Below are 19,836 nucleotides of genomic sequence, written 5' to 3'. Positions count from 1 at the left end.
TATTTTATAAAGTATTATTGATGAATTTGATACATTTTTGTGGTTAGGAATGAATGTACAATGATAGGACTCGAGAAAATGATGTTCGGAACGACTTTGAAGTGTTTTAGAAGTCCCTAAACCTGAGGTTCGAGGATAAAGTTGAAGATTATGAAGAAAAAGCATGCGAGTAGAAAACGACCTATGGCTGCGACCTGGGAGTCAGGGAATAGAGGCCATAGCCACCATGATCTCCTGGCCACAACCTCCGTGCGATTATGGCCCAGAAACATCCCGTGGCCGCGGCCACCAAGAATCACTGGCCATGACCAGGCGACAATTTTTATCTTTAAAATTCAAATTTTAAATGTAGTTTTTGAGGGGCTATAAAAGGGATTAGGGTTAACTTTTATTAAAAACTTTGGATTACGAATTTTAGAGGCTAGAGTAGCAGAGGAGGAGAAAAGACATCATCATCTATATTGTCCAATCTAGTTTTTCTTTCTTCTCAAAACTCTTTTATTTTCATTGAATATTTATGTTTATGAAGATGAATATGATTATGGAGTAGTTTTCTTTGTAGTTGAGGGTTAGTTCAAAACCCTAGACATGAGATCTTGAATGCATTGATGAAGTTTATTCTTTTTATTCCATTATATTAAATTTCTTTTATTTTTCTAATTGAATGTTATAATATTGTTAGATCTTCTTAGGTGGCCAACTAATTAGGGTTTTTCATTATTCTACTATCATCTTAGAATTTCTATTCAACTAAAAGTTTAGGATTCTAAGTAGAGTGATAAATTACAATTAGGGTATTGTGACAGGTATTTTGATCGTGATGAAAATAGAACCTAGGTTAAATGAATTCCATGCTTAATGAATTTGTTGTCAAAATTAACCTGTCTCCATAGAGTGTAATGCTTTTACTAGGTTAAATAGATCACACACTTAATGGTTTATTGCTAGGTAAAAAGGGTTAATTTAGAGCTTTGCTTTAATTAAGTATAATAAGAAAACTGGGATAATTGACTGCTTATGTGTCATCTGCGAGGTTAGTAGTTTAATTGGGAATAGGGAATATTATTCGTCATTGTTGATAGATTGATTGTTGAAGGTAGAGAGTAATTCTTGACTATTTCTTTAATATCGTTATATCCTTAGTTATTCAATCTTTGATATTTATTTATTTTGTGTTTTTAGCTATTAAAACTAAAACTCCTTTCTAGTTTTAGTTTAGTTATTATTTTGAATAATAATTTGATCATAGTCCTCATGGGTTCGACCCTTATTTACCGCTATACTGAAGTAGCTATTGTAAGTGAATAAAAAAATATATTTAAATTTTATATGGCATACGACACGCATCAATCACCACAAACGATTTCCAAGCGTAGTTTTGACCCCCAAAACAACTTATATAAGTAATATGCAATATGAAAACACCTTTTAACTACACAATTATAAATCAAAACCACCAATTCCAAATTTAGGGTTCTAAACCCAATTTTTTCCCCAATCCAAAAATACATAGGTAAGTTCTAATACCCACACACCTATCAAAACATTCTAAAAGCCCCCAAATTTTGAAATTCCAACTTAATCCCAAAAATTCCATTAAGAACACCATTGAAGAACAAAAGAAGAAATTCACCTCAACTAAAGGTTTGATTATGAATTTGACAGAGAATTGACTCTATTCTTCGAGCCCCAATTTGACCTTTAAATCCCTTTGTAATTTTGAAAATCATTGGAGAATTAATCTTGGTAGAAATCTCTTAAGTTGAAGAAGAAAAGGAAAAAAATGTGTTTGGTGGTGGGAACTCCAGAAGCAAGGAGAAAGAGAAAGAGAAACTCGTTCAAGGGAAAACCTTCAGCTCTGGTTTTCCCTTTTTCTCTAATTATGTGGTCAAATGACCATTTTGCCCCTCCATTAACTTAACACCTTATAAACCTCAAGGGCATTTTGGTCATTTCACTTAAAACTCTAATTAATCCACAAATGTACAAATTATCACTAATATCACTAAGCGCCATTATTCCACCAAATAAATTTAATTTTACGTATACTCTTGTAATATAGAAATTCCCAAAATACCCCTTGGCTCGATCCGAGCCAAGCATTTATACTCGTTGTTACTTTTTTGCAAAAAGTACTCGAAAGGATTCAATCGTGCCGAAAATTACATATATCCACATAATAATGTGTTCTCAACTCCAAATTGAGCCTACCATCCACTATATCTCATCCAACATGACCTAACCACATCAAAACATGGCCACAAGTATCATCAAACACAGAAAACCAAAATTGAGCTTGAAGCCCAAGAACTTCATAAAAAAAAAACTGAAATCCAGATAAACCAAGTCATAATTTGCGAGCTTAGCTGAGTAAATTCCACCCTAGGTTGCCTTCAATTCCCTTCTAGACTTTAATTCCTCCAATCCCCAAGCTCAAGTCCTTAAATTTCCATCCAAAATCCAAATGCAAAATTCCACCTCACAAACCCAGAAAATTCAGACAAAACCTTTAAACCTTACCTTAATTGGTATCTAACTCCAACTGAATCCCTTAGCTTCTCCAAGGATCAACACGCCAAACCAAGCCTAGACTTCCTCTGAGTTCTTAGTTTCAAAAATTCTCAAGGGAGAGTTAGAGAGGAAATGATCGTGAGGGAGAGAAAGAGAGGTAAGTGAGTGTTCTATTTTCCCATCCTTTTCTTTCCTTTCCTTTTTGCTTCTACCCAACTACAGTCTAAAATGAATAGAAAACCTCATTTATCCCCTTTTAAAAATCAAAATACCCTTTTACCCTCCCAATTAAATCCAAGTCTCTTAATCACTCTAAGGGCATTTTGGTCATTTGTTCCCAATTCCCGCTAATTCGTCAAGTGTCCCTAACGTTTACCACTTAAATCCCATCATCTAATTAATCACCAATTATTTTCCCCAATGTCAAATAGTCTCTAATATATTTCCCAAATTCCCAGAAATACCCCCAGGCTCCCCCGAGCCGGGTATAAATCCCCACCGTGACTATTTCGCTAAACCGCTCACTAGGATTGCCTCGAGCCTTATGCTGCAAATACATCCACATAATAATGTGGTCTTAACAATTTATTACAAATAATCACATTTATGCCCTCAATGGGCTAAAATTACAAATATGCCCCAATAAGCTAAACAGGGCCTATATGCATACTAATACTCATAGCCATGCATTTCACATATCCATATAATCATATAAGCATGCTTATCACATATTCATGAATTTAATTATTTAAATCACACATAAACCAATTATTCCCTCCCGGCACACTAATCAAGGCCCTTAAGCCTTATTAGTGATTTTGGTTCATTACAACTATCCCCTCCTATTGATAATTTCGTCCTCAAAATTTTACCTGAATAACTCGAGATATTGATCCCACATCGCAGACTCAAGCTCCCAGGTTGCCTCCTCAACCCTACTATTCCTCTATAATACTTTAACTAGAGGAATTGTCTTATTCCATAAGACTTTATCCCTCCGATCTAAAATCTAAACTTGTCACTCCTCATAGGACAAATCTGTTTGCAATTCCAAGTTTTCATACTTCAACACATGTGTCGTATCTGAGACGTACTTCCGGAGCATAGAACACATGGAATATGTCATGAACTCCTGACAACAACGGTGGCAAAATTAACCTGTAAGCCACTTGTCCGATATTCTCCAAGATCTCAAAAGGTTCAATGAATCTAGGGCTCAACTTGCCCTTCTTCCAAAACCTCCTCACCCCTCGTAGTGGTGAAACTTGTAGAAACACGTGGTCCCAAACCTGGAACTCCACGTCTCTACGCTTAGGATCAGCGTAGCTTTTCTGTCTGCTCTGTGAGGTGAGCATTCGAGCTCGGGTCTTCTCAATAGCTTCATTGGTCTTCTGAACAATGTCCGACCCCAAATACTTCCTCTCACCCATCTCATCCCAATGAATGGGTGATCTACATCTATTCCCATATAAAATCTCATATGGGGCCACTCCTATTATCGATTGATAACTGTTGCTGTACAAAAATTCAATCAACGAGAAATACTTACTCCAAGATCCCTCAAAGTCAATTACGCATGCCCTAAGCATATCCTCCAACACCTGAATCGTCCTCTCAGAATGTCCATCAGTCTGAGGATGAAAGGTCGTGTTGAACTTCAACTGAGTCCCCATAGCCTTCTACAAACAACCCCAAAACTTGGAGGTAAAGATATGATGCCGATCTGACACAATAAACTTTGGAACCCCGTGAAGACGTATGATCTCTTTCATATACAACTCTGCATACTGATCCACCGTATAAATCATCTTCACTGGAAGAAAATGAGATGACTTGGTGTATCTGTCCACTATCACCCAAACCGAGTCATGAAGCCCTACTGTCCTGGGTAAACCTCCCACAAAGTCTATCGTAATATCCTCCCATTTCCACTCGAGAATACCCAAAGGCTGAAGCAACCCTGCTGGTTGCTGATGTTCAGCTTTCACCTGTTTACAGGTTAAACATTTGGCCACGTACTCCACCACATCGTTCTTCATCCCGAGCCACCAACACAACGTCCGAAGATCCTGATACATCTTCGTGGTACCTGGATGAAGTGAGTACAGCGTAGTATGCGATTCATGCAATATCTCATGTGTAATTCCCACATCAGTCGGGACACAGATCCGACCCTGATACCATAGCAGACCAACCTCAGAAATAGAATGGTCCTTAGCTATTCCAGCTAAGACATTCTCCCTAACCTCTTGTAACAGAGCATCCACCAACTGACCTTCCTTAATTTTCTCTAATAGGGTCGACTATAGAGTAATGTTGGCCAACCATCCCACCACCAACTCTATCCTCGCTATAGACATATCATCAGCCAACTCCCTCAACATCTGAGTGGAACTAAACAACTGCCCCGAGCCTCTCCGGCTCAATGTATCCGCCACTACATTTGCTTTTCCTAGGTGGTAAAGAATGTCACAGTCATAATCCTTTACCAATTCCAGCCAACGCCTTTGTCTCATATTCAGGTCTTTCTGCGTGAAGAAGTACTTCAAACTCTTATGATCGGTGTATATCTCGCACTTCTCCCCGTACAGATAATGTTGCCAAACCTTCAATGAAAACACCACCGCTGCCAACTCTAAATCATGGGTAGGATACTGCTGCTCATACTCCTCTAGTTGTCATGACACATAAGCTAAAACCTTCTCATTATGGATAAACACACAACCTAAACCCATCCTCGACGCGTCACAATAAACCACGAATTTTCCTTCCTCAGAAGGAAGACTCAGCACAGGTGTAGTAATAAGTCCCCGCTTCAATTCTTGAAAGTTGTTCTCACACTTGTCTGACCAAACGAACTTCAAATTCTTTTGTGTCAATTCTTTCATCGGTTTAGCAATCTTCGAGAACCCTTCTACAAACCGTCTGTAGTAACCTGATAACCCAAGGAAGCTCCGAATCTCTGAGGCGTTCCTTAGCCTCGGCCAATCTCTCACTGCCTCCACCTTAGATGGATCCACCTTAATCCCATCCACCTTAAACTTGGCGTACAATTGGTGCTCTCTTAACCACTACAAGACCTGTCAAATATGTAACTCGTTCTCTGCCTTTGAACTGGAGTACACTAAAATATTGTCGACAAAGACTATGACGAACTGATCCAAGAAATCCTTGAACAACTTGTTCATTAAGTCCATGAAGGCTGCTGGGGCATTGGTCAAACCAAATGACATGACAAAAATATCATAGTGCCCGCACCTTGTTCGGAAGGTCGTCTTCGGTATATCCTCGTCCTTGATCCTCAGCTGGTGATAACCAGATCGAAGATCAATCTTTGAGAATACCGTCTTTCCCTGCAGTTGATCGAACAAGTCGTCAATCCTTGGTAGAGGATACTTATTCTTGATAGTCAACTTATTCAAATCCTTGTAGTCTATACACATCCTCAGAGTCATGTCCTTCTTCTTCACAAACAAAACAGGAGCACCCCATGGCGAGTAGCTAGGCCTGATAAACCATAAATCCAGTAGTTCCTGCAGCTATATCTTTAATTCCTTCAGTTCTGCCGGTGCCATTCTATATGGTGTCCTCGACACTAGCTCTGTCCCTGGTGCCAACTCAATAACAAACTGAATCTCCCTGTGTGGCGACAGCCCGGTAAATCCTCAGCGAACACATCCAAGAACTCACGAACTAATCTGGTCTCCTCCGGCCCTTCTGGAAACACTCTAGTAGTATTCATCACACTCGCCAGGAAACCTATACACCCTCCCTACAGTGGGTCTCTGGCTCTCAACCCTGATATCATGGGTACTCGAGGTCCACATACTGTACCCACGAAAATAAAGGGATCCTCACTCTCTGGCTCAAAGGTCACCATCTTCTTCCTACAATCAATAGTAGCCCCGTATCTAACCAACCAATCCATGCCCAAAATCATGTCAAAGTCCTCCATACCCAACTCAATTAGGTCTACTGATAACTCCCTGCCATCAACCATCACTAGCAGTGCTCTAATCCACCTCCTAGAAACTACCAGTTCCTCTGTAGGCAATATAGTCCCAAATCCCACAGTATAGTACTCACTAGGTCTACACAGTCTATCAATCACCTTACTAGAAACAAATGATTATGTAGCACCAGAGTCAATCATTATAGTAAAAGGAGAGCCAGTACTAGAAAGCTGACTTGTCACCACCGAGGGACTAGCCTCGACCTCTGCCTACGTCAAGGTGAACACTTGACCTGGAGTCAAGCTATCCACCTTCCCTGCTTCCCCTTTCTTCACTGTTGGGCAGTCCTTCTTGAGGTGTCCCACCACCCCACACGCATAACAGGCCTTAGCCTGACATTCGCCCAAATGGCGTGTTTTGCACCTGGTGCACTCGGGGTAGCTCCTCCATGTATCACCGCCTCTCTGATGGCCACCCTGAGTACTGCGACCTCTCCTATCAGGGCCAGTAGCGGCCAAAGTATACAGGGTCTTCCTATTCAGATCACTATAGCCCCCACCCCTATCAGACCAAGAATATGGAGGCACCACTCTGCGACCCTCTCGCCTTACAGCACTCTCCCTCCAGAGCTTGTTCTTCGCTTCCTCAGAGGTAAGAGCCTTCTCAACAGCCTGGGCATAAGTTGTCCCCCCAGGTACTATTGTAATCCTCACATCCCGGGCTATCATAGCATTAATTCCTTTGATAAACCTGTCCTACCTAGCTACATCAGTAGGCACAAGATCTGGTGCGAACTTCGTAAGTTTATCGAATTTCTGGGCATATTCTGTAGCTGTCATGTTGCCCCACTACAAGAAAAAATGCTTTTAATAACACCAAAAATGTGTTATCAAAAGCTACGATAACACTTTCTGATGTGTTAAGATAGACTATGTTATCGTAGGTCAGGGTACTTTACATAACACTTTATCAGTGTTATACAGATGTGTTATTGTACTGTCAACGATAACACAATTTCTGTGTTATTTTAATATATAGATAAGTGTTGAATTATGTTATTTATAGTCAATACTATAACACTTTTTTTGTGTTATACTACACTTTAGTATAACACTTTTTTTGTGCTAAACTACACTTTAGTATAACACTTTTTTTGTGTTATACTACACTTTAGTATAACACTATTTTTGTGTTATACTACACTTTACTATAAAATATTTTTTGTGTTATACTATACTTTAGCATAACACATATTTTTTGTTATACTACACTTTAGTATAACACATTATTTGTGTTATATAATGAAGTATGCATAACAAAATTCTTTACTTATGAAAAGTATTTTTATAATAGATATTATAACACATTTTTTGTATTATTTTAATATTTAGATAAGTTTAAATTCTCATTATATATTCATTTATATAACACTAATTTATTCTATTATATTTTTATTTTTTATTTATATAATTAAAATTAGCTTTCTAATATATACTAGCATCATCAAATAAACTTGATTTTCAAATAACAAAAAGTAAAAACATTCAACATTGTATTAACAATCCACAAATTAGTTTAAAATATTCTACACTGTCATCAACAACAAAATGTTCTTTAAGTATTCAAGTATTCTTAAATATTCAACATATTGAAAAGTAACTATAACAAGAAACTTGGAGAGTATTGTCTACTATAACATCCTCCAAATCTCACTCTTGCTTTGGCTTGTTCTCTCCATTTCCCATTCCAACTGTTTCATATAGCTTCACAGTTTCTGCATAGGAAATAAGGAGCCACAAAAGTCTTTTTTAAAAAATACTTCAAGAAACTATGCTACAAAAAAAAAAAAGTTATGCAAAATAATACAACTTCACATATATTCCTAATGGAATTCCTCTAGACTGTTGTAAGAGTGAACTTTAGAATTAAGTGCTCTATATGTCAAAAACTCTTAAAAGATTACACTATGTATATAAATAGATTCAACAAGGGGAAATGAGTAATTTAGTAGCATTTGACTGGGCTTAAATTTATATATAGGATATGTAGAATGTGGTTTCACAAATTCTCAATCTCATGCTTCTTTGGCCTAACCACATCATATATCTGAAACAATTGTTGCTTTAGGCTTTTTTCAAAATATGAAAGGCAATATTTGAACAACTATTAGTAAGCTGGAAAAACAAGTTAACAAGCAAAAATGTGTTAAACTAAAAACAGTCACTATTCCCAGGCCAATCATAACAAAACACTCAACATGCTATCAAAATTTAATGATCCAACTGTATCTTCAAAACCATTGATGTAACATACCTAACTTATATCCTTAGAAAGATAAACATCAATTTGTTGTTTCTTTTTAGCTAGTTGAATCTCAACATATGGCTGGCATTTTGTTTTTGGAGGGGTTTCATAATATTTAGATCCAGAAGGAAAAAAAATATACTAGTTCCAATCAGTTGATCATGTTTCAACTAGTGAAAAACTGATGTTATACTATGACTAACCTGCCCTGCTCCCTCAGCAACACAGACCACTGGTGATCCTTTTGTCTCAATGAGGTATTTCAGATGCCGCAAAACACCATGAGGACCATGTAAATGGAAAGGTACCTTAAATGCATAAAACCAGTATCAGTACAGAATCTAAAAAATAACTAACCAATTAGCCACCTTTACCCCCACTACTACAAAAATTACATGATAAGTCGGTTAAAAACTGACATCCGAATGTTCATAAGTCGGTTGGGAACTGACTTTCCATACAGTGACTTATGATGTAAAAACATGGTAGGTCAGTTGGCGCCAAACCGACATCTGGTGTAAGACATGGTACGTCGGTGGAAAACCGACATCTAGTGTAAGACATGGTACGTCGGTTGCAAACCGACATCTGGTGTAAGACATGGTAGGTCGGTTGTACACCGACCTCTGGTGTAAAACATGATATGTCGGTTCACAGCCGACTTATGGTGTAGACATCTATTGTCTGTTTTAGTAGAACCGACTTATGGTGTTTTTTTTCTCTTAAAAAGTGTATTATGCCCAAAACAAATCATGTTTTTTTATACAAACAAACTGAACAAAACAAAACATATATCACAATAATATAAAATACTAGAATTTGAACTAAGTATCTAAAATAACGAGTCTTAAGTTAATTACAAAATGACTCACATAAGCATTGTAAACTATAGTTAGGCAACAAAAGTGTGTATATCTTCAAGAAAGTCTAAGTTAACATTGTAAGTATATCTCATTAAAAGTCTAAGTTAACAAAAGTGAGTGGACCTATGTAGTACTCATCAAATCCATGACGCATTGTGCCCATTCTTCACGTACTTCATTGATCTCATCCTTTGTGTAATAGTTCTTCCCGCCACACTAAAAAAAAATTCATTGCATGAGTTGAATTAATATATTTAATCTTAAGGTAAAGCTAGAACTTTAATAATGAATATTTTCACTTACATTACTAGTTAGCCATCGCATTGAAAACTCATTTGTCACGAAGTCCTTCATCATCCTCATAACATAGAACCCACATTGTACTGATTGTAATGGTTGACGAGGACAAATAATTATTCTTACTTGTTAGACCTGCAACGACACCTACTTCGTTCCCAAAATTAACTTTTACAACTCGAATATAATTATGGAAATAAACATATATAGGAAATAACTTCGTAAATAAATAAACAAAATAAGTCAATAACCCTTGGAACTGTGAGAATAATAATAGGAAAATAAAATAAAAAAAAATTGTAAGAAAAAATGAAATTTATGCTTAACTAATCACACGTGAAGAAAGCTTTTTTCACAAAAAATGAAAAAAAATAAATAAATAAAATTGAGGAATATTCTTGAAGAGGTAGTGTATATACTACTAGCTAGCTTAGTGTGTTTAATTAAATTAAGAGGACAATTGATTAATAAAATATGAATATGTTCTCCTCTCAGTGCAGAAGAGGAAGAGAGTTGAGTGAAACAGACAAAAGAGAGTGGGAGAAGAGATAGAGGTAAGCTGGGCATATATTCAACTGTGCTATAATTAACCTAGCTAGCTAACATAACCCCACTTGCTTTAAACATGCCATATATAACTAGATATAGTCATATAGAAAATATGCCAGGTTGGACTTTTTTTATGTAATATTATATATATAAACCGCTGACCATGTGAGGAGCTACCCCTCTTAGGTAAGATCAAAATTTGAGTTTTGGCTTACGATATCACCATAAAGACGTCCAAATTGAGTGGTATTACTGAACTTAAATACGTTAAGTTTCTACATTACTCGAGGCATCCCCAGAAAAAGCACAAATAGATAAACTAATATAGATTCTATAGATATCAAAACTCATTAGAAAAGGAATGGCCACAATTATTTCAAGAACGTTTATAACTTAAGCAATCCTAATTATCTTGCCTTATTGTCAATATGTCAAAACTCCAGACTCCAAAATTAACTAGATAAAAATTGCATAACCTCCCTCCAATTCCAATACAATCAATTAAAAGTATTAACGCAATAATAAATAAGCCAAAGTAATCATTAACAATTCCCAAGCTTTAAACTGTTCTTCTAACCGTAATTTCCAGTAAACAACAAATTGTAATGAAAAATAATATGTTAATAACATACATACTAACCTGAGTTGTTTTACCACTACCATACATACTAACATACATACTAGCAAAGACACTGTGATCCTTTTTAATATATACTGAATCCTTTTTAATTTAATAGACCACATGCATTAATAGTATTAATATAATATAATATTAATAGAAAAGTCAACAACTACAACCAGTTTATATAAAGATAAACCATATATTTCACAAAATGTACACTAACAGTAAAAATAACAATTATATATACAGAGCAAGAAAAACATCTCATGCTTGGATTGGATATGATCATTGGGAATGAACAACCCCAACTGAAGCTAATCATTTTTCTTTTTGTATAGATCAAGACAAAAAAGAAAATCTCTTACTGAAACACAATTAAAATTTTATAAACCAGTGATTATTATATTCCATTTGACATTTCAATGCCTAGATACATCAACACATTCAATAAAATGCCTAGATGCATGAACACATTCAAGCACAAATCAATAAAGACCATGTACCTGAAAAATGAGCCATTTTGAATAACTTCAGAGGAAACACAAAGTTAGTTGTGAAAACTCAGGCTCCCATTTCCCCAAGTAAGCCATTTTCACAAGTCATTCCAGTTAAAGCCCGTTCTTTCTAACATATAAGCATAGCAAAATCTTGAAAAGGGTCTAACCAGAATGATGGCTAGAAAATTTGCTTCTTTATAGCCATGTCAAGATAACTGCTAAACTAGAAAATTCAAACTAATAAGCAACTTCAAACATTGCATTCGCTGCAAAAATTTAGCATGTTGTAAGTATTAATTTGTAATAGACAAAGATTTTCATAAGTAGCTCTCCTAAGAGTCAAATAGACGGTACTAAAATTAATACTAGGCTGATACTTTACTGGACACTCAAACACATTCACACACACACATATATATATATATGCACCAGTGTACGTGTGTTTATTTTACTAAATGCGTGACATATTATAAATTTTTAATGTAATTATCTTACAGGATCAGTAACAATTAGTCATTATATATCTATGGACACAAAACAGAATAAAAGGAACACATAGAGCTTTTTGACTATATATTACTGTAAATATAAATAGCTTTTACACTTCTCTCTCTGTTATGCTAGGGAAAAGGGGGAGGCTAGCTAACCTGTGGAGGTAGTTTTCCAAAAGCATCTCAATTTCTTCTTCCTCTTCTGCATAAAACAAAACCAAACCAAAATTGAATTTGTTGCAATGATTATATTTCTGATGACAGTCATTATCAGCAAGTTTATGAAGAGTAAAGTCCACTCTAAATAGTAATCAAGTGGTAAAACAGTCCAAATTCAACATGTTATACATATGATGTAAGCATATAAATATATACTTCTCAAAGTCAAAAGTCTGCCCTTATTGTGCCAGAATCTAAGCATATGAATATGAATGATGATGTGGTATAAATTGAAGGGAAAGAGCCAAAACAAGTAGTTATCAAACCTAAATTGTAACCCTTATACTGACACACAAAGAGAGTTCAGGTTCTAACAGCTGGAGATGATCTGGCAGCTGATACTTTCAATCACAAGTTCATAAATAATTTCAGCACCCAGTAAATCAAACATGGTAAACAAAAGCTACCTTGCAATGTATATAAATATATATATATATTTATATAGAGAGAGGAATTATTCAAACATGGGTCAAGAGGCTAGGCAAATAATAATCTTAACTCATACATGGGATCCACCCCACACCAGTATTGCTAGTGAATAGATACACTACTATATTTTTAGAGTTAACGAGTAGTAGTACATAATTTCAAGATATATTTTTTATTCATTTTAAAATGTTCTGGCATGAGAAGCATCCCCACAACTGATTCGAAGAACAGTCACATTGATTGTTGAAGAAAATGATGTCTCACAAGCACATCACGTGAATTTGTAGGTTGTAATAGTGGCTCATTCTTTCCTTTGAGTAGAAAAGATCAATACTGCAGAGTAAAACTTTTGCAGAGTATATTCCAAAAGCTTCTTATTGATATTTGCATGTTGCTGTCCCTTAATCAATTAATTAATAATTATGCTTATATACATATATATATGGATTTTCATTTGAAATTTTCTTGGTCCCTTATCTATATAACTTAAGGGATTGGCTCAAGTCCCCTACTCCGGCTGATATCTATGTTATCGGGTAACTAAAGCTACTATATACTTTGTTAATAGTCTAGTCTTCATTCATGGTAATAATATCATATTTTGTTGTTTGTAATTATGTTGACTAGGTTCCAAGAAATAGTGCCTTTAAACACTGGTAAGCACTTGTGGAGAAAGATCAGGTGAGAAGATTATTTATATATATATTCAAACAATGGTTTGAACTTGATTGGAAACTGATATTATGGTTTTGGTTTTGGTTTTGGTGTATAGCTAAGAATACAACAAGGAGGTGGTCGAGTGTTTCAAGGGTGGGAAGAAGGGCCAATAGATTTTGCTCCAACTTACAAATATATTGCTAATTCAGATCATTATGTTGCTCAAACCTCAAATAAATCCAAACACAAACAAAGAACACCTGCTTGGTAAGTCAGTCCAAGTCTAATCATGTTCTCTAATAATTGCATCACCAATTGAACACATCCTTTTATTTTATTAGTATTATTTTCCAATGACACTGTTGAAATTGTTGTAAACAAGTTGTGGTACTTATCATTATTATCTCTCTGTTCTATAATATCATAGTATTATAATCATAATTATTATTATTATTATTATATTAAATATGTGTAGTGGTGCAGTTTTTCAATGTTCATGACAGTTTAGTATTTTTTTAATGCTGAAGGATATTTCGTAGCCTAGTTGAAGCTTGCAACCTATACTCACCACTCATTATTAAGTGTAGTTATTTTCAATAATATTCTTTGTTTTTTTCATGACCAAATTAATATTATGCAATTGATAACAGTGCATGTGGAAGCTATCATTGACTAAATAAATAAAAGCAAGTAACATGAAGAAACTGACATTTTTGCTATAAGAGTACTAATAATAGTGGAGTACTAATCATGTGCATTAAGGCAATAAGGGCTGTATTGATTAGACTATACATCTATGTGGGTGTTTAGCAAAATAGTTTTTTTCTTTGTATTTCTATAAAAGTTACTAACTGTGTGATTGTGTTAATGATAACATGTGTGATAGGATATTGTGGAAAGGAGAAGGAGTGAAGAAAATATGGTATGGAAGAGGAGAATCAAAGTTCTCAGACCATAGACCTGTCTATGCTCTTTTCTCTGTACAAATAGACTCCAAAAGACACAACAGCAGCAACAGCAACAGCAGCACCAGGCTAAGACCAAGGCCAATGCCATTGGTGGCAGGCACAGGAGTAGCCAAAGTGCAGGCTGAGGAGCTTTTGCCGGCAGTAAACAGCAGCAGCAGCAGGTTTTGACACAAACAAACAGCAGTTAAAGTAAAAGCAAAAGCAAAATGCAGTGTTGTGCTGCTGCTGCATCGGCTGGAGTGGGGTGCGGCTGCATCTCTGGGCGTTTTTCATAATATAATATAATATAATATATATGTAGAGAGAATATAACTTTTGTTTTTTTGGGGTTTGGGGTTAGGGGAACATTGTTTAACTTGTAACTAAAGTAGCCCAGCTTTTTGCATAGAGCAATTTTTATTTATTTATTTATTTGTTTTTGGGGGAATGATATGATACAGGCTAATTGAGAAGAAAGGTAGAAAGTGAGACTAATCAAATGTGAAAGGGTTATTCTTGGAGAAAGCAAAGCAGAGTTTTGAGTCCTCTACTTTAACTTTTATGTGAGAGTAATATTATTACTATCTTCAAATGAAAAAGTCCATACCGATCATAAAAAAAGGAGTCTGTTTCCCTTGTTCCTGCTCCTCCAATCCACACACCTCCTCGTCTAACCTTAGCCCCACCATCTCCACCTCACCCACACCGCTAAAGTGTCTAGGGAAGGATCGTCTAAAGTGAGAGCACAAACACTTCCACCAGAAATGGGGATTTCGAGTCACCTGCAGAGAACCAACATGTGTTTAAAAACAACCCCCACACTGACGAGGAAATTTTGCTTGTGGACACATCATAATATAGTATAAGGGTACGGCGCAATAAAATAAATGAAACACAAATTGCTTTTTGCTAGAATGAAATGATGCTAGCTAAGGTATTTCTGTATCAATTAGTTCAAAAGGGATTGTTTATTTTTAACCTTTAAATATAAGCTTGAAACATGCTCTGCATCCTTGACATTCCAACCTTGAGACACATTTGGCCCTGGAGATATTACATTAGCTATGACAGAGTCGACCACATGTATGTGACGCTGCCCTCCATGCAGAGTTGCAAAATTTATTAACTCCTACAGAATCAACAGTCAGGAATCTTAAGGTACGGTAAGGTCAAAATAAAAGAAAATTTTGAATAGAATTATACAGTGTTCCACCAATTCATGAAGTCATTAAGGTTGTTTGATCATTAGGGCAAGCTTGGGTGTTTTTGTTACTGCAGCCGCTGGAGAGGAAGCTAAATTTTGATAGCAGCTGCTCTCTTTCTGGGAAGTAATTTTTACTAAGGATAGTTGCTGTATGTAAACATGGTTTATATCCATGAATACTGGCTAACTCTGGAGCTGCACTTTAAATATCACCACAAAGTTAATTATACTTACACGCACTATTTAAACTTTGTTAATGCTTTAGTGGATTAATCTTTAAATAACATGTAGGAGAAGACATGTATTTTGGTGCCAAAACTAGTCAATATTTTCAGCATAGGTAAATGTCAGTTTTGAAAAGCAATGCTTGGAATAGATAGATGCTCAAAGAACATAAATACCTCTAAAAGTAACCAGCAGTTAGGCAAGCGTTTGATGCCTTCTATTAAGATATCTCTTGCAGCATCTGCATTATCAGTGATCTGTATGCAATAATGCCTCTGAAACTTAATAATAATTTCATAACACCAGCTTATAACAGTACAGCTAGGAGAAGAAAAAAATTACAACAAAATCTTAGAAGAGAAAATTTAACTCTGAGGAAAAAGAAAAAGGTGTAATAAAAAATGCCTCACTGGACCAAATATAAGCAAAAGTAGACACATCCTGAGAATAATTATACAATAAAAATCCAAAAACAGAAAAAGGAAAAAGGGAAGAGAAGGTTTACCCACCATGTATTTAAGTCTAGAAAAGTGAACATATAAAATAGGAAGAGTATTCATCATTTTCTTCAGTTCAGCCATTGCCAGTGCTTCTTCATACATATTAGTAGCTGCTACAAAATTTCCCTGAAAATTTTGCAAAATTAATAAATACATGCCCCTATTTTGCATCTAGAGTACATGAAAACCAACATTTCTTCTATATGATGAAAACATTGATTTACCAGACGCTTTTCCATGTTAGCCTTCCTTGCTACATTTTCTACAAAATTAGAATCTGACTCTCCGTCACAATGAAGAAGTGCAGTGCGTACCCCAATTATATCTCCTTCACGTTCTTTAAATCTGGCATTAAAAAGATGCATTGCTGGCACTCTCTGCAACGAACATATGAGGAGGAGCATAAACATCTCCAATCATGTATTGAGTCAAGACATCCTCTAAAAAGCAGCAATCAGGCAAGCTTCAGCTTCAGCATCACAGAATTTTGATTTTTGTCAATGTGTCTTACTTGTGTTGTCCTTGATGGGACTTGAAGCAAGATACATTTATCAAAATAATATTTTAATTCTCTGATAAATCTATTTAATAGGATAAATCCAATAATTAATCTGAAACTAAAATTTGTTAGATGAAAAAATCTTAGTGGAGAAAGCAAAGCAGAGTTTTGAGTCCTCTACTTTAACTTTTATGTGAGAGTAATATTATTACTATCTTCAAATGAAAAAGTCCATACCGATCATAAAAAAGGAGTATGTTTCCCTTGTTCCTCCTCCTCCAATCCACACACCTCCTCATCTAACCTCAGCCCCACCATCTCCACCTCACCCACACTGCTAGCCAATATCCATTTTTTACTGAACACAACCCAGATTCATTATAATGCCAAATTAGTTTGACATTCCTAGGGGTGAGGCTACACAGAGTTGACAAAATTTCCCGAGCCTCTTCGGTAGAAAATTTATCACATATTATTCCACTCCCCTATGTCACGCTTCAGAGAAGAGACTTTTTCTAAAGTTGGACAATGTCGATATAATAGAGAAACACTTCTTTCATTATTACTCTAAAAAACTAATTATGGTACAAATACGAACAACAATTTCGATATATATATATATGAATAAATATGGAGTGATAGAAAAAGAGACCGACCTGACCGGAGACCGCTGGTGAACAACGCAGTGAGAGATGCTGCCACGACCGGAGACCGCTGGTGAACAACGGAAGGAGCTGTTTCCGAACGATATGCTGGTGAAGCTGAGTGACCGGAGTTGAGGAGGGAGAGTCGCTGCAGTTTGGGTTGCTGGCGGAATGAAGAAGACGAGAAGAAATTTTTTTCGCGGGGGTGTACAGTGAAGAAGAAGAGCGCGGGATACTTAATTTTATTTGTGCTTTTTTTTCCACCCTAATTTTAACATGGTATGTCTCCAATACCAACCGACATATGATTTTGCATCATAAGTCATTTCTAAAACTGACTTATGCTATTAAAATTTAAAATATATAATTTTAACATGGTAAGTTAGTGCATTAGCAATTAACCTATGATGCCGCATGATATATCTGTTCTAGAACTGACTTATGATGTTAAAATTAACAAATATATAAGTTTAATATGTTGATATTTTGTTTTAAAATTATAAATCTCCAACTTTTTTAGTTTATTTTTTTTCAAATATTTATAAATATGTCATTTATAAATTAAAATATTTTCTTATTAAAAACTAAATTAAATATTTTTAAATCTGAATAATTAATTAATTAATATTTCAAAAATTATAATATATGTAATATTAACAAGTATATATTGTTTATACTTATTGCATTCACAAATCAATTATATATACGTATTTTTTAATAAAATAATATATTTTAAAATTCAAATAATAGAAAAACAAATTAGACGATCTTTAACAATATAATTTTATAATGACATGATAGGTCAGTCCATAGAACCAACTTACCATGTCACATGAAAAGTCAGTTCCTACACAACCGACATTCCATGTCATTTAAAAAAATATTAATTAAATACATTAAAACATTTATAAAGTTTTTTTTTATTTTAAATTATAAATACTATTCAATTAAAATATTTTTTCATTAGAAAATATAATTATTTTTTTATATTATAAATAATTGATTAATTTAATTCATCTATTTATATTTCAAAACATTATAATGTAGATTGACAAATATAAAATTTTTACATTTATTTCATACACTACTAAATAAATTATTGTATTTAAAAATTCAAATAATTTAAAATAAATAAAAATGTGACATGATAAGTCAGTTCATATAGTACCGACATACCATGTTAGAAATGTAGGACATAGTAAGTCGGTCCACACAGAACTGACCTACCATGATTAACATGGCAAGTCAGTTTTGTAGGAACCGACATACTATGACATCTTCAAGCATGGGAGGTCGGTTCAATGTGAACCGACCTACCATGTCAACATGGTAGGGCGGTTCCTGCGTAACCGACCTCCCATGCTTATCTTTGTTATACATGATAAGTCGGTTCTGTGTAAACCGACTTATGAACATGTGGTAAGTCAGTTTAAGCAGAACCGACTTCTCATGGCCGATGACTGATGTCCAGATTGTAAAATACATTGGCAGGCAAGGTCTATAGCACTGAAATAAAAATAGGAAAAGTAGGACATGAGACCTAAATAGAAATGGCAGGCAAGGTCGAGGCAAGATAAAGGGAAACAACTTACAAATGCAGCAATCAAGTAAAAGTAGTTAAACATATCCAATAAGATAATTCTAGTGGCATGGTCATCTATATGACAGTAAAGTGCTTTCTAATTTATACGAAAACATGAACATATAGACATGGTGATGAATCCTAAACTAAAAGAATAATGAATTCAAGTCATCAGGAATGCATTAACTTTTAATTCTTGAGACAACACTTTACATCTACAAATTTAGAACAACTTGTACCAAAGCAATTTATATCCCAAAAGATTTCTGCTTTAAGTAATCTGTTCAAAAGTGACCTTAGTTATGAATGCATGCCAGATTATGAGATAAGAAACACAAGAATGTAAACAGATACACGCATAACTACCACTTTGTGAATTACATTTGCCCCAGCATGAGTTCCGTTCCCACCCAGCACAAAAAGCATGTTGATTCCTCTTTCCTGATATCAAATTAATAAATGTTTTCAAGTCAGCACAAAACTATAAGTTGCTTACTGGCCAGGTCAGTCAACTAAAGGCTACTGTATTCCACAGCTAAACTCTCAACTGAAATTTAAAAGAATAAATGAATAAAAGTGAATGGTAATGAGACGGACTAAAATAATTCAACACATGTAACCTTGTATCTAGAAACAAATTATACCTGTTAAGTTCACAATCCCTATGAAGACATTTGCAAGACTTGATGGTACTCCCGCTTTCTTAAAAACAGTCGAAGAGAAATGAAACACATCATTTATACCAGATAGTTGTTGTAAAGAAAATAGGGTTGACCCAATAAAAACAACTGCAAAAGGAATGCGTGAATAACAAAGAACTTTCGGAGAAGGAACAAAGAAAAC

The 19,836-nt window shown here is 35.1% G+C and overlaps 1 protein-coding gene and 1 long non-coding RNA gene across 3 annotated transcripts; both read right to left on the bottom strand.

Moving 5' to 3' along the window:
* Nucleotides 1–9,514: 9,514 nt before the first annotated feature.
* LOC133788678 (uncharacterized) lies at nt 9,515–14,998 on the bottom strand. Of its 2 annotated transcripts, none has more exons than XR_009873338.1 (3): nt 14,947–14,998; nt 9,935–10,075; nt 9,515–9,847 (listed from the first exon to the last, which is right to left on the bottom strand). It is a non-coding gene; the product is annotated as an uncharacterized LOC133788678 (long non-coding RNA). The 2 variants fall into 2 exon arrangements; XR_009873337.1 differs by lacking the exon at nt 14,947–14,998 and adding an exon at nt 11,603–11,710.
* Nucleotides 14,999–15,188: 190 nt separating this feature from the next.
* On the bottom strand, nt 15,189–17,664 carry LOC133788677 (pre-mRNA-processing factor 39-2-like). The gene is made up of 5 exons (XM_062226226.1): nt 17,424–17,664; nt 16,493–16,645; nt 16,278–16,394; nt 15,945–16,025; nt 15,189–15,468 (listed from the first exon to the last, which is right to left on the bottom strand). Exons 2-5 carry the CDS (start codon nt 16,631–16,633, stop codon nt 15,289–15,291), a joined length of 519 nt encoding a protein of 172 aa, XP_062082210.1. The 5' UTR covers nt 16,634–16,645; nt 17,424–17,664; the 3' UTR covers nt 15,189–15,288.
* Nucleotides 17,665–19,836: the final 2,172 nt, after the last annotated feature.

The sequence above is a fragment of the Humulus lupulus genome, chromosome 7 (genome assembly GCF_963169125.1).
Source record: "Humulus lupulus chromosome 7, drHumLupu1.1, whole genome shotgun sequence".
In the NCBI taxonomy this organism is placed as follows: domain Eukaryota; kingdom Viridiplantae; phylum Streptophyta; class Magnoliopsida; order Rosales; family Cannabaceae; genus Humulus; species Humulus lupulus.
This window is presented reverse-complemented; position numbering and strand designations above follow the sequence as displayed.